Below are 15,001 nucleotides of genomic sequence, written 5' to 3'. Positions count from 1 at the left end.
GAGATTTCAATGGCTATCTCGCTGTGCCACCTTCCCCAGGTAAGACACGAGCTGCAATTGGACCCTGAATCGAGTGAGCAAGGAAAACATGATCCAAACATAATAGAACTTTGATCAAAGGTTCTAACTGTCCCAAAGAAGCTTCTCAGTCCAACCGAGAGTACAACCTTGGTCAGAATAACGTTCCTGTAAGGGGCGTAATTTGCCTTCACCCTATTTAAGGAAGACGCGGGAAGGTTCTCGAAAGTAAGGCAGGGCACCACGTGAGATCGATCATCCAATGGTAAGGGCGCAGGAGCAGCAGTTATAAAGCTGCTCCTTCCCCCAAGCGCGTGCCTTTTTTGCCTTGCGGCATCTGCGACTTGTCCTCGCTTACCGTGGCTCCGTTGACGTGTTGAGTGACCGTTCTCAGTACTCTCCCTTCTAAGACCGGGTTCCCACTCCCACCCTACCCACCCTGTTTTCGTTTTATTACCTTTTGTTGCTTTTCCAGATTCCCTTTCATCAGTTGGGTGGTGGGCGTCCGCCCACGCGCACAGCGGATTTTTGCCGGCAGCGTTTTATTTTTTTTTACTGCGTCCCTGCAGTCTTCCAAGCCTTTGCTTCTCCCCGCCGCTCAGCTGGGCTTCGGGGGTCTGCTCAGGTGCTCAGCTGCGGCTTGCCGGCTCGTCTGCTGTTCATTTCCTTACTGTGCCCCGTTTGCGGTTTAAAGCCCTTGCCTTTTTGTTGTGCATTTGAAGATTTCTTTTGAGGGTTGGAGTTAGTGGGTTCCCTGTTCCTTTGTTAATTTTGGAAATTATTGTTGTTAATTGTTCTCTTTCATTTGGTATCGTTAATCAGCCGCTACTTAAACCACCCCCCCTATTTTTCCTTAGGCGTAATTTAAGTTGGTTATTTGATTCGGTTTTGTCTGTTTAAATCACCCCCCCCACTAATACTTTCAACCTTCCCACCCACCCCTCCTTTATTGCATAATTATAGTTTGCTAGTGTTTCAGTGTTAGCTGTTTGTTATTTATTTCATTCATACCTAGATTTTTACGTGGAATAAGTTTAGTTTTTGCTTACTGTGCTTTAATTGTTAAGGTGTTATATTGATTATATAAGTAAAATACGGTTGGTTACTTTTAAATTTAATTGATTAGATATAACATCAACCCCCCCAACCCTTCCCATTTTCTTACCCCCCCTTTTTATATATATAAAAAAATAAACAATAAAAATAAAAATAAATAAAATTAAAAATAACGATCTGAATATAGTTAGTACTGCTCATAGTTCATAGTTGTTATATTCTGGGTGATTATTATTACTGGAGAATTTATAGTAGTTGCTTATTCAAATTGAGATTGATTCTGACTTCATTTGCTAACTGTTTATTGGTGTTTATATTTATCTGAACATGCCGCCCAAGAAGGTCCAGCAGAAAAAAGGGGTTCGGGCGGTGAAGCAAGCTGCCAAGCGCCCTCCATTGCAGCACATTTCATCTTCTGATGAAGAGGAAGATATGGGGACTATCCGTGCTTTGGTGGCCAGAGTTGAGGCGTTGGAAAAAGAACGCAGGCAGCCATTGGATGTAGAGGCGGGCTCTAGTTCGGCCCCTGCAGGTAAGAAATCTGCTCGTTTGGCGGCCAGAGTCCCTAAATCTAGTATTCTTGCTGATTTGGTTTCCAGGATTGGAGTTTTAGAAGCTGCTGCACCCTTTGAGGAGCCGGTAGTTGCTGCGCCTCCAGCTGGTTTGCCTGTGGTTACAGCTTCCATTTCTTCTCCCGTGGGTCCAGTCTTACCTGCAGTTGGCTCCCTTCAAGCACAACTGCCGTCTCAGCCACCAGCGACCATGGCTATGCCTGCTGGAGCTTCGGGATTAGTGGCACCCCCAGTGGTTGCCTCTCCAGCTGCGTATGCGGGTGAGCAATTCGCACATTCACCAGCTCTGAACACACAGGTTCAAGATACCAGTGCTCCTCTTCGGGACACTACAATGGCGGGTTCTCAGTTGTCTGGTGATACTACCCACCCGGTGGTATTTATGGGTGGTGTGTTGGTTCCACAGCAACCCCAGTTACCTTGGCCGACGGCTGCCGTGACTCCTTGGCAGCCGCCTGCGGCTTCCCATGCTCACCCTCCTGCTTATTTGCCTCTCCCTCAAGGAGTTTATCCACATGGTGATATCTCCCTCCCGCTGGGTGACCATTTACTGTTAGCTACTAAAGAAAAAATTTGGCGTGGAGAGTATATTGACCTGTTCACTCTCCTGTTTCGTGAAAATGAGATAAAGCCCAAGGAAGGTCAGGATATAAGGGAGCGTGAGGCAGCCATGAAAAAGAAGGTGGATCGTGTTTGGCCTAATTGGTTGAGCGCCTATACTATATATATGGGCGTTATGACTCAAGCTTACCCGTCTAGGGCTTTGTCCATGATTAAATATCAGGACATTGTTCATCGTGCCTTCCGTGAATTTTCTGGGACTGCTTGGTTGCTTTACGATGAAAATTTTAGGCAGAGGGCGGCGTTGGACCCCACCCTTCGCTGGGATATTGAGTACCCGGGCCTATGGCTCCGCTCTATGACTCCCGCCAGGCCCACTTCAGGTGATAGAGCTGATAGTGGACACATATTAGCACGCGCGCAGACTTCTGGCTCTGGCCAAGGCGGGCGGTGGGTTCAATCCCAGCATGTCTGCTGGACATTTAATAGCACGGGCCGTTGCCTTAGAAGGCCATGTAAGTTCAGACACGTCTGTGGTTCATGTGGAGGCAACCACCCCAGCTCATCCTGCCAGCGAGCGCGTACAGCTCGACAGGGTACAGGTGAACATCAACAGCTCAAATGAGGCTCTGGCAATAGCGGTGGTACGTCGCAAGGCCAGTAGCCCAATCAAGTTACTTCCTTTGGCTGGGTGGCTGAGGTTTTACCCCAATAGGCAAGCTGCTAGTTTTTTGCTTCATGGTTTTACGGATGGATTCCGTATTCCATTTGAGGGTCCTAGGATTGCTACTTCCTCAGCAAATCCGCCCTCTCTTAGCAGCATGGATTCGGTAGTGTTAGCGAAACTCAATAAGGAGATAATTGCGGACTGGATATCTGGTCCATTTTCTGTTCCTCCCTTAAAAAATTTGAGGATCTCTCCTATTGGTATTATTCCCAAGAAACAGCCTGGGGAATATCGTTTAATCCATAATTTGTCATTCCCAACAGGCGCCTCTGTTAACGATGGGATTGCTCAGTTACATGCATCAGTCAGATATACGTCCTTTGATGAGGCAGTGAGAGTAGTTCGCAAGGCCGGTAGGGGCGCTTTAATGGCTAAGTGTGACATAAAATCCGCTTGTGGGTCATTTAGTATTTGCATCAAAGGTTATTTCCCCTGGGCGAGCATTCCTTAGGCGTCTTTGTGACGCCATGAAGGGAGTTCGCTCTCGCTTCCATCTTGTCAGAATTACTTCCGGTATGAGATCTGATTTATATTTGTGGCTTGCGTTTCTGACAGAATTTAACGGCCTCTCTTTTTGGCGTGAGGAATTATTATGGGAAGCTGTATTACAGGTGCATTCTGATGCTGCTGGAGGCCATGGATTCGGAGTAATTTTCAGATCCCAGTGGTGCACTGCAAGATGGCCATCCAAGTGGCAGGCCTCCGGGACTACTTCTGATTTGACATTTTTGGAATTTTTTCCAATAGTGGTGGCGGTTTATATCTGGCCGTTGGTATTTCAAAATCACACAGTGCGTTTCTGGTGTGACAATTTAGCCACTGTCAGCGTTATCAATGCTCAGACTTCCAAGTCTCCTCGCGTTATGCGCTTGGTGCGAGCCTTTGTCTTGCAATGCTTGCGTTTTAATATTTTATTCCTAGCCAGGCATGTTCCAGGTTTACAGAATTGCGTTGCTGATGCTCTTTCCCGCTTACAGATGGCGCACTTTCAGGAGCTTGCACCTGGAGCGGCACTGGATCCAATCCCAGTCCCACCGTTCCTGTGGAACCTTGGCAATTAGAAGTCGGGGCCGCTATTGCAGCCGCCCTTGCTCCCAGTACTCAAAAAGCGTATGAGCGTTCTTTTGCGAAGTTCCAGCATTTTCGCACCATTTCTGAATTGCCTATGGTGTGGCCTATTCCTGTTTCGCATTTATTGCAATTTATGATATTTTTAAAAGGGCATAATAATTCTGTTTCTACTATCGCTGGGCATCTTTCAGCGCTGGCCTTTATCTCTAAGGCGCGGGGACTGCCGGATCATTCTGTAGATTTTAGGGTCAGAAAGGTCCTTGAGGGTTGGTCACGTTCCGCTCCCAGGCCCGCTGACCGGAAGAGGCCAATCACGCCCGATGTCCTCCTCCAGATCCTGGCATTGTTTCATTGTTTATGCTCATCTCAGTAAGAGTCGCACCTGTTCGCCGCAGTAGCTCTGACGATGTTCTATGGTGCTTTTCGCCCTAGTGAAGTATTGGTCCCCTCTAAGCGCGATGTAGCCTATAGAGCCTTATGCTTTTGCGATTGCACGCTAGGTGCCGATATTGTGAGGTTTTCCCTACGAGTCTCTAAGACTGATCAAAAGGGCCGTGGCAGTACTGTGTCTTTGAGCACTTGCCAGGTCCCTGAATTATGCCCTGCCTCTGCAATGCGGCAATTCTTATCTATTCAGCCAGCGGGCCAGCGTTATCTGTTCATACATGCAGATGGTACAGCCCTGACTCAATTTCAATTTTGGGCCGTTGTTCGGCGGGCCTTGTTGGCCAGTGGTTGCGATGCGGGAGTCTATGGGCTGCATTCATTTCGGATTGGTGCGGCTACGGCCGCGGCCCTCGGGGGCTTGAGCGTTAGCGATATCCAAGCGATTGGCAGGTGGCGCTCCGATGCATTTAAGTCTTATGTCAGGTTTTAATTATAATGCATTGTGTTTTTGTTTCCGTTAGGTGTATTGAGCCTCCCAGTTCCAGTGCGGATCGTCTTGTGTGGCCACTCAATCTTGTTTTGGGCGCACCGGCGTGCCTCCTCATCGATACCTGGAACACAGCTGCAGCTTTCGGCCGTAGCTATAATTCGATGGGAAGCCTGTAGGGGCATGCTATGGGATGCGCTGTTGCTTTCAGTTTGCCGGATTATGTCTTCGGCGGATCGGCCTCATGTCTTGTTGATTCATTTGGGGGGAAATGACTTGGTGCAGCGTCCAGGGATGGACCTGCTTCTCAAGATCATTTGTGATCTCACGTGGCTTAGTCGTTCATTTCCCAACCTCTTACTGGTGTGGTCGGATATGCTAGTTAGGAGAGTGTGGAGGGGCGCGTTTCATCCTAACAGGATCGACAGATCCAGGAAATGGGTGAATAGGAAAGTCAGGGCGCTGGTCTTATCTCTTGGAGGGGCATATATTCCTCATGATAGGATCAGGTTCCATACCCCGCAATTGTTTCGGGATGATGGGGTTCATCTTTCAGAGCAGGGGTGTGGGGGTTTTTTTAGAGGATTTGATGTTGGGATTAAGGGGTTTGTTAATTTCTTTGGGTTGAGTGGACCAAGCTTTAGCTGATCCCCTCTTGTGGCATAGAATTCGGGCAGGTGAGGTATTTGGGGGTTAAATTGAGGTGATTACGGCAGTCTGGAAAAGGGACACACCCTAAGGAACCATCAGGGCTTCAGGTCTGGTGGGGATCTGGGTAGTGTCCTTGTGGGACCGGCTTGCGCATCATGGTGAACGCCTATACGGCGGGGCCATGGTGTGGAGGTTGGAACCACATAACTGGCTCTAAGAGCAAGGAGGGAGGAATTCACCCACGTCCTTGACTCTGGAGTTACAGATTGAGGAGAATTGTTGCCTTTAGATGGCGAGGGTGTAATCCCTCATAGTTAGGCTTAGCCTCACCTGCCCGAAGTATTTTGAGATGAATAATTGGCTGTATTCCATTTGATTTAGTATGTTATATTTAATAAATATAACATTATTCCAGTTTTGTGTCACAAGTCTTCCTTGGTGTGGGGGCAAAGACAACTTTATTCAGGAAACAGCAACAATTTATAGATCAATATGGCATGGCAAGCAGTAAATATTGTAAAAGACAGAGTCATCAAACGAGGATGTAAACAGACGTAATATAGAGAACATACGTATTCACAAGAAACAGAAGGTGAAGTCTCATCCTTTCTGTCTTCCTGTTCTTGTTAGATCTTACCCTTCTGTGATCAGTGGTTAAATGCATCATTGAAATCGTCTCTAAACGTAACATGACTCTGTCTTTGTTCTAGATAAAGTAAGGCAGTTACAACAGATTATAGATGTCATTGCTTTGCCAAGAATTAACACATACTTAGCACTAGCCTAAAAGGTTAAGGAGAGATACATTTTTTATAACAGACATAAACCTCAGAAGAGGGAGAATTTTCCACGCCAACAAACCCAATGGAGCTTACTTGAGTAGACATGTATTGGATTGCACTGTAAATTATACAAGTTTACTAGTCTCAAAAAGCACATCTAAAGTACATTTAAAAGTACATCTAAAGAGACAATCTGATCATATATTCTTCTACAGTAATCACCACATTCATTCTGTTTCTCTAAAAAGATATATTTTGTCCCACCACATTTAATATTTACTCCTCATCTTTTTAACTCCGTTTAAAAAAAACTATAGGATAACACAGGGGCAGAATGGCTATAATATGTGATTAATGCAGTTTGTAGCAGAGTACTACTACACAGGAGAATGTTATTATAAACAACAAATCAAAGTCTATGTAGAACATTGGTGTGATATTAGAGTTACCCATGATAAAAGGTTTTGAATCTTTTACAGAAATTATGAAAGGAATTTAGACTTGATTTGTAGACTAGACAAGAGATTAGCAGGACCTCCTCCACGACTAAAGTATGATCTTACATTGATCCCTTTGGGTTGAACATTGCCTGAGACTTAGGAGCCGCCAGTCTTCCTCCCCCCAAGGACCCACGGCACAACTTGGCTCATGCACAAGAAACACCATCCCCTGGACTCACCATAGCAACCTGACCAAGCAAAGGGCAGCTGTGGTAACAACAAAAAATTACTCGCGGTCAGCACATGCGCCCGCCAAAGCTCAAAAAGAAAAAGCAAGGAAGTGATGTAGGCTTATGGGCTTTATGGATGGAGACTATCGTCACTCTAAAGCCCTGGTCATCTCTATGGTGAACACTCTAAATACTTTGCATTGGAAGTCTGGGCAAAATAGGCAGAAAACTGCCTCCATATTTGGCCTTCTATTTCTGGATCCACAAGGGCTAGAGACTAGCTTAAAAAAAAATGAAACTGAGAATCCAGGCCACCTAATGGACTAAGAAGGCACCAGGTGGCATGGATAGAATCCTGGTAAAACCCAGCTAGCCGGGCAATATGGCAACCCTATGCCAAGGCCTCCCAGGAACCAGCTCCTCAGCTTGCCCAGGCTGCTGTTATCGCTGCCCACTTGCTCACCCTCTCGCCCACTCATTTGCTCGCCCTCTCGCCCACTCATTTGCTCATTCTCCTGCCTTCCTGCCCCCTACCACTACCACATGGCCAGGAGGAAAGGGAGGCCTTGCAGTAGTGACACCGAGGCCTCCCACCTGCCTGCTTTCCTACCCTCCACCCTGGCCTGGAGAAAAGGGAGGCCTCATGGAGCTGCCCAACTTGTTGTTCTGTGGGTCACCCAGGCCACTGACCACTTGCAATCTCATTCTCTGCCACAGGAGACCAGGTCAACATGCTGCAATTTGCCCACTACCAATAAATTGTGTTGTATTATAGAGAGGCTACAGCCATACTACCCTGAACATGCCCAATCGCGTCTGATCTTGGAAGCTAAGCAGAGTCAGGCCTGGTTAGTACTTGGATGGGAGACTGTGTGGGAATACCAGGTGCCATAGGCATAGAGGAAAGCAATAGTAAACCACCTCTGAATACCTCTTACCATGCAAACCCTATGAATATATCCAAAAAAGATTCATAGGGTTACCATAAGTTGTAATCAACTTGAAGGCATATAACAACAACAATTATAGAGAGGGAGATAGAACAGGAATGGGGAACCTTTCTCAATGTAAGGGCCACATTCCCTTCTGGACAATCTTCCAGGGGCCAATTTTACCTTTGTGGAGTAGACTATTACACGTACTCACACACCCCTCTCTATCCTCCATCCAGTCAAGCAAGAGGCATTAAAGGACACATTCCAGCCAGGCAAAAACACTCAAAGTGGTGTCGATTGAAAGGAGGTGTAGCCTAGGGAGAAACGCATGGGCCAGATAGGCCTGGGGGGCTACATTTGGCCCCCAGGCCTCAGGTTCCCTACCCCTGAGACAGAGAAATAACTCACTCTTTACCATTCATACCTCTATTAGGTCCTTTCCTCACCTGTCTAAACTACAAAAACAGCTAAAGTTTGAAGTCTTTCTTCAAAGGGAAGATGTTCCAATAAGTGAATTCTCATACTTTCTGCTCAGGTGCTCCAGCTTCTGGTAAACATCTGTACTATCTATGAATACATCCATTTCAGAGTAAAGGCAAACCTTCAATGAAGCTTGTTATGCAGCTTTATGAAATGTACTGACCCTCAACTCTGAACATTTGCTTGATAATAATGAATCACTATCAGATTATTATGAAGCAACAGAGAAGAATTAAATGGCAGAGAGTTGCAGCTTAGCTTCAGGGGTGACGTGAGATACCAAAGATCTGGCTTTGGTGCCATGGCTCAGTAACTTGCAACCATGTTGTTCCTTGTCAGAGCCATTTTATGTGAGCAAAGCTGTGGTATTTGGAGAGAGCAGAGGTGTGAGGTTTGAGCAATCAAATAAGAAATCTGCTTTTGGAGGGGGAAGTTTGTCCTGCCTTGCATGGGTGGGCATCAAGATTATCTATTCTTTCTAAACCATTCACTGAGTCAGTTCTCATCTAGCAATTGGCAACTCTGAATTTCTTATGGTACTTTGGGGGAACCCACAGGAAATGGAATTAAACATTGTTATACCCTTGCTTTCAACAGGGCTCATGTTCCATAGCATTGTATCTCCACAGAGCATAATGATGTCCTTAATTTTAAAGTGAAAGGTGACCTGTTGTTCAGATACACCTGCTCCAGCTTACCCTTGATTATTTGGATATCACGACTCTAGAGCTGGAGGATAGCGGACGATGATGACCCACAGATCAAAGCAAAGAACTGGCTCAAAAGCCTCCTTTGCTGCCCATATTTTTATGGGCAAGTAGACACCACTGGCGCAAAGGCTGGCACTTTCATCTCACTTAAGTTTCAGTTCAAATGCAAACAAGGCTCAGATGTTAGGGCTTTAATTGGATTCCTGCACAACTGGTTGGTGGCAGCAATGCTAGGGGAAAATCAGATTCTGGTTTCCTCTGGTCTTTATGAGCCAGTTGCTGCCTTGAGGCTGCTGCTGCTTCCCATCATCCCATTGAGATCTCTTTTAGGGATCCACTATTGAAGACATGAGTTTCAAACTGCAATTAGTGCAGGTGGAAGTATTCCCTCTCAAAAATTCTCACCTCATCTCCCATTAACAGGTCTTGGATGGCCCTGCCTACTGGTTGCAACTAGGGCATAACACAATTATAAAAAAAATTAAACTTCTTAGAATGTTATGTGGACCAATTATTGCAAGACGATAGTTAACTATGCACTACTATTGGGCTACATATGGAAGCAGAATGGCCTAATTTGCCTGGCTGATAGCTGCACTTCCAGATTTGGAGCTCTTGCAGGGCACTGTGCTGTTATATGTGCAAGGTATATTTATAGGAGGGTTGGGGGAAAGAGAGAAAGAATAAACTTGTAATGTGGTGGAAAACTCCACTCTGATTCCTCTGTCAGTGGCCCAGTCTTTTGAACTATCATGGGTTTTTGAGCTATGGAGATAAAGGAATGACTTTCTCAAATGCAATTGGTGTGCATTAATCCTAACTGGGATTGACTGTTCAATGAGCATTTATTTGTATATTGTTCTATCCCATGGGCTCAAAGCAGCTTGCAGCAGTGTTTCCTAAATGTCATTCGTCCTGTCACCTAGGATCTCACATTCTGAGGATGGGGCAGGCTAGTCAACTGGAGGCTTGCTTTTTAGACTATCCTCTAAAGCAGGGAAAGCCAATGTGGTATCTCCAGATGTTGTGGACAAAAACTCCCATCAGCCCCAGCCAGCATGGCTCATGGGGATGACGCAAGTTATTAGCTGTAGCCTCCAAATGTTTTGGACTAAAGCTGCTGCCTCCTGAAATTATTTCTTTGGTGCAACTATAGAAAGTGCAAGGAGCCTGCCACTTTTGCTTCCGGTCACTCTAAGACTGGGGCTGATTCCCATTAGATGCTCCACCTCATCCTTCAATGAACAGCTCATCTGGCTGCAAACCCCTATACTGGTGGTGGCAACCATCCAATTTCTGGAAAATCCAGTGCTTTTGGTTGCCTCGCGGGAAAAGCCTTGCCCTTGGATAGTAGCTATAAAATTCAGCTGCTGAAGTTATGGCATGCTCTCTCTCCCTCCCCCTCCCCCTCCCCCTCCCTCTCCCTCTCTCTCTCTCTCTCTCTCTCTCTCTCTCTCTCTCACACACACACACACACACACACACGCGATCTAGCTATCACATTGCCTGTCCATTTTCAACACAGCTCCAGCAAGTGGGTAAAATCTTCCAAACCAATTCCTAAAATCACTTCCCAAGGGCTTTGTGTGTTCCATTGCTAATGGCCTTGGCTCTGTTTGATGCCTGTTTGTAAAAAAATGTAATGGGCTGGAAGGGGCTGGAATGAGCACCTGGGGACTTGTGCCATTTCCTCATTGTTCTAACCTTTTCTCCTTTTTTATCATCACAGCCACTGGAATTAAAGCATGTGCTCACATCATTCTCTTGGCTGATACCAGCCAAGTTCTCTGTAGGGCTGTGTCTCTTTTCAAGTTTGCAGATGAAGCCCCGGAGTTTTATTTTAAGGGCATATTAATTAAAGACAAATGCGATGCATGTCTTTGACATCCAAATAAATAGTGAATGAGGTAATTATGAGAGGTGTCATTAGTGTGATGGAAGAGTCTGCACTGGCCTAGCCTAGTGGAGATTAGAAAAACTGACAAGATTGACTTCATATAAGGAGGGAGGAGGATGGTGCCACTGTTGAAGCAACATCAGTTCTTCCTTTAAATATTAAAGTCTGCTGCATGCTGAAGACTGTTTAATAAAAATATAAAAATGTATTAAATAGGCAATTAAATACAACTAAAAGAAATAATCCAATACGCTCAATTTTTACCAGCTTAACTCCCCTCCCCCATATATAACAGGTATGGAGAAGCTGTGGCTGTCTGGATGTTGTTGGACTCCCAGCTCCCATCAGCCCCAGACAGCACAGCCAATGGTCAGGGATGATGGGAGCTATAGTCCAGCAACATATGGAGGGCCACAGGTTTTCCCCACCCCTGATGTAGAAGATCTTGCAATACTTATTAGACTTTGGCATATTCTAGAGCAGTGGCTCCCAACCTTTATGAGCACAGGACCCCCTTTATAAGCTGAAATTCTTTTGTGACCCCCCTCCCCCCAGGGAGGCAGGCTGGCTGAAAGCAGCCATTCTTTGCAGACTTGCTTCTTTTTGCTTCACAAGAAGCCCTCTCCTCTCATTCTAAGTAAGGGCGTTGCCAGTAGCGGCAGTGCAAGGAGACAGGAATCAGTGATAGTAATCCCCTCTTCTTCCTGGTAGCTCCACCCTCAGCCTCCTTTGGCATCTGCCATGTATTTTATAGGCAGATGCCTGCCCTTAGTGCGCCTGAAAGACGCTCTGGTGCTTCAGCAAAAGGCCTCCCCTCTTGTTTTGAGCAAGGGGGAGGTGTCATCTGCAGTGGCAGTGGAAAGCAGACAGTGTAGAAGGAGTGAAGACTTCTTTAAAAAATTAATAAATAATTCATTTCTTTACTGTTCACGGCCCCCTCTGGATTACTTCGCGGCGCCCAGGTTGGGAACCACTGCTCTAGAGGGAAGGAGTTCCATAGTTGTGGGGGACCAAAATGCTTTTCTGTATGTCACCGCTCCCCTGACTTGGTAAACTGATACAGATAGTATAGTATTGCTAAAATGGCACCGTTAAGGAGTGTGATGGTAAATAAAGTGATATCTGAGGCATAATTGGCTAAGCTCCCTGGGGCTCTATGCACACTGGAACATCCTGATACTTCCCTATTCATATATAGGGTTGACAACTGACCAGGAAAAAACAACAACCCAGCCTGCTCTGCTTCTGTGCCTTTAACAGAGATTTGATATGCAGAATTTGAGAAGGTGAAGCTTTATCAGCAGGGAACTAAACATTATCACCTAGGGTTGTCAGGTCTCCAGTTTTCACCTGGAGACTCTGGATTTTGGGGGTCCTCTCTGGGTCTCTGAGTGAGTCAGATCAATCTCTAGACTTTCAGCTTTCATTTTTAAAAAATTAAGTTTCTACATGGTCTGGTTCATGAAATAAGCACCAAAACATCAGCCGTCTCCCCAGCAACGTCTGTTAAATGAGCTTGTGACTGGCTGCTTTAACCTCACCCTTTCAGATTTGTAGCCAATAAGTGAAGTCAGGTTTGTTGGTTTGTTTGTTTATTATTTGATTTATATCCCGCCCTTCCTCCCAGCAGGAGCCCAGGGCAGCAAACAGAAACACTAAAAACACTTTAAAACATCATGGAAAGACCTTAAAATACATGAAAACAAAACATCTTTAAAAATATTTTTAAAAAAACCTTTAAAAACATCTTTTAAAAAAAAAAAGGTTAAAAACATTATTAAAGAAAACATATTAAAAACAATTCTAACACAGATGGAGACTGGGATAGGTCTCAACTTAAAAGGCTTGTTGAAAGAGGAAAGTCTTCAAAAGGCACCGAAAAGATAACAGAGATGGCGTCTGCCTAATATTCAAAGGGAGGGAATTTCACAGGGTAGGTGCCGCCACACTAAAGGTCCGTTTCCTATAATGTGCAGAACGAACCTCCTGATAAGATGGTATCTGCAGGAGGCCCTCACCAGCAGAGTGCAGTGATCAACTGGGTATATAAGGGGTAAGACGGTCTTTCAGGTATCCTGGTCTCGAGCTGTATAGGGCTTTGTAAACGAAAATTAGAACCTTGAACGTGGCCCAGTAGCAAATGGACAGCCAGTGCAATTCTTTCAGCAGCGGGGTAACATGTTGGCGATACCCTGCCCCAGTGGGCAGTCTTGCCGCTGCATTTTGCACCAGTTGCAGCTTCCGGACTAACCTCAAGGGCAACCCCACATAGAACATATTACAGTAATCCAGTCTGGAGGTTACCAGTGCATGGACAACAGTGGTCAGGCTATCCTGGTCCAGAAACGTCCACAGCTGTCTTATCAGCCGCAGTTGGTAAAAGGCACTCCTAGCCATGGAGGTCACCTGAGCCTCTAGCGACAAAGATGGATCCAGGAGCACCTCCAGGCTACCAACCTGCTCTTTCAGAAGGTGTACGACCCCATCCAAAACAGGCAACTGACCAATTATCCAAACTCGGGAACCACCAACCCACAACGCCTCCGTCTTGCTAGGATTCAGACTCAGTTCATTGGCCCTCATCCAGCCCACCACCGAGGCCAGGCAGTGGTCCAGGGCTTGCACAGCCTCTCCCAATTCAGAAGTTACGGAGAAATAGAGCTGGATATCATCAGCATACTGCTGACACCTCACCCCAAAGCTCCTTATGACTGCTCCCAAGGGCTTCATATAGATGTTAAACAGCATGGGGGACAAGACGGTACCCTGTGGCACCCCACAGCAGAACTGCCAGGGGGCCGAAAGACAGTCACCCAATGCGACCTGAGAGCGACCTTGGAGATAGGATCGGAACCACTTTAAAACAGTTCCTCCAATACCCAATACCCATCTCACCAAGTTGGTCCAGAAGGATATCATGGTATCAAAAGCCACTGAGAGATCAAGTAAGAATAACAGGGTCTCAATCCTCCTGTCCTTCTCCCGATAAAGGTCATCCATCAGGGCAACCAAGGCCAATTCAGTCGCATAACCAGGCCTGAACCCAGACTGGGATGGGTCAAGATAATCTGTTTCATCCAAGAGTACTTGCAATTGCTGCACCACAACCCTCTCAATCACCTTCCCTAAAAAGGGGGTATTTGCAACCAGTCGGTTGTTGTCACAAACCAATGGGTCCAGGGTGGGCTTTTTCAGGAGTGGTCGGATCACTGCCTCTTTCAAGGCACCTGGAACCACTCCCTCCTGCAATGATGTGTTGACCACATTCTGGATCCACTCTGTCAAACTCCCTCAACAAACTTTAATAAGCCAAGAAGGGCAAGGGTCGAGAGGACACGTTGCTGGCCGCATCATCGCAAGCACCTTGTCTACGTCATCAAGCCGCATCAACTGAAACTGTTCCCAAGAAGTTACAGCAGACGTTGCACTGGACACCTCATTGGGGACTACAGTAGATGTGAAGGGGGCATCAAGACTGCTACGGAGGTGAGCAACTTTACCCTCAAAGTGCCTTGCAAACAATTCACAGTGGGTCTTCGAAGGGTCTAAAACTCCATTTCCTGGAGTTGATGTCAACAGACCCCAGACAATACGGAAAATCTCCACTGGATGGCTACTTGAGGATGCGATGGAGGCAGAGAAGTGGGCCTTCTTTACCACCCTCACCGCCACACAGTAGGCATGGTTATGATGTTTTACTTGTGCCCGATCAGCCTCACAGCACATCTTTCACTACTTGCGCTCTAGCCATCGTCCAGCCTGTTTGTGATTGACAAGAGGTTTGTTGACCTCCAGGCAATAGCTAAAACCCATTGCAGGTCCAGAAAATTGTTGTTTCCTGTTTGTCTGAAAATCTCATAAACTGAGTAAGTTTATCACTTTCAGCACTAGCAAAAGTCTCTTTCTCTCTCTTGTGCAAGAGATCTACATGCCATTACAATGTTATGCTTTTCTAATTATGAGGAGTCAAACAACTTTACATTCTCCTGGGCTGTTG

At 46.1% G+C, this 15,001-nt stretch overlaps 1 protein-coding gene and 1 pseudogene across 4 annotated transcripts; both read left to right on the top strand.

The window, feature by feature from the left end:
* The first annotated feature begins 353 nt into the window (after window positions 1-353).
* Window positions 354-5,888, top strand: LOC133382123 (uncharacterized). Of its 4 annotated transcripts, none has more exons than XM_061621787.1 (3): window positions 354-643; window positions 1,417-1,906; window positions 4,914-5,888. In XM_061621787.1, exons 2-3 carry the CDS (start codon window positions 1,507-1,509, stop codon window positions 5,525-5,527), a joined length of 1,014 nt encoding a protein of 337 aa, XP_061477771.1. In that variant the 5' UTR covers window positions 354-643; window positions 1,417-1,506; the 3' UTR covers window positions 5,528-5,888. The 4 variants fall into 4 exon arrangements, with proteins under 4 accessions (XP_061477771.1, XP_061477772.1, XP_061477773.1 ...); XM_061621788.1 differs by having other exon boundaries at window positions 354-1,606; window positions 1,781-1,906; XM_061621789.1 differs by having other exon boundaries at window positions 354-1,606.
* Window positions 5,889-7,760: 1,872 nt separating this feature from the next.
* LOC133382494 (5S ribosomal RNA) lies at window positions 7,761-7,879 on the top strand (annotated as a pseudogene).
* Window positions 7,880-15,001: the final 7,122 nt, after the last annotated feature.

Source organism: Rhineura floridana, chromosome 3 (assembly GCF_030035675.1).
Source record: "Rhineura floridana isolate rRhiFlo1 chromosome 3, rRhiFlo1.hap2, whole genome shotgun sequence".
Taxonomy (NCBI): domain Eukaryota; kingdom Metazoa; phylum Chordata; class Lepidosauria; order Squamata; family Rhineuridae; genus Rhineura; species Rhineura floridana.
This window is presented reverse-complemented; position numbering and strand designations above follow the sequence as displayed.

Coding starts and splice junctions, on each gene's coding strand:
- LOC133382123 (XM_061621786.1), top strand. CDS start 1,402: ATGCCGCCCAAGAAGGTCCAGCAGAAAAAAGGGGTTCGGGCGGTGAAG. Junction 1,907..4,913: donor CTCTCCAGCTGCGTATGCGG/GTGAGCAATTCG, acceptor TGTTTCCGTTAG/GTGTATTGAGCCTCCCAGTT.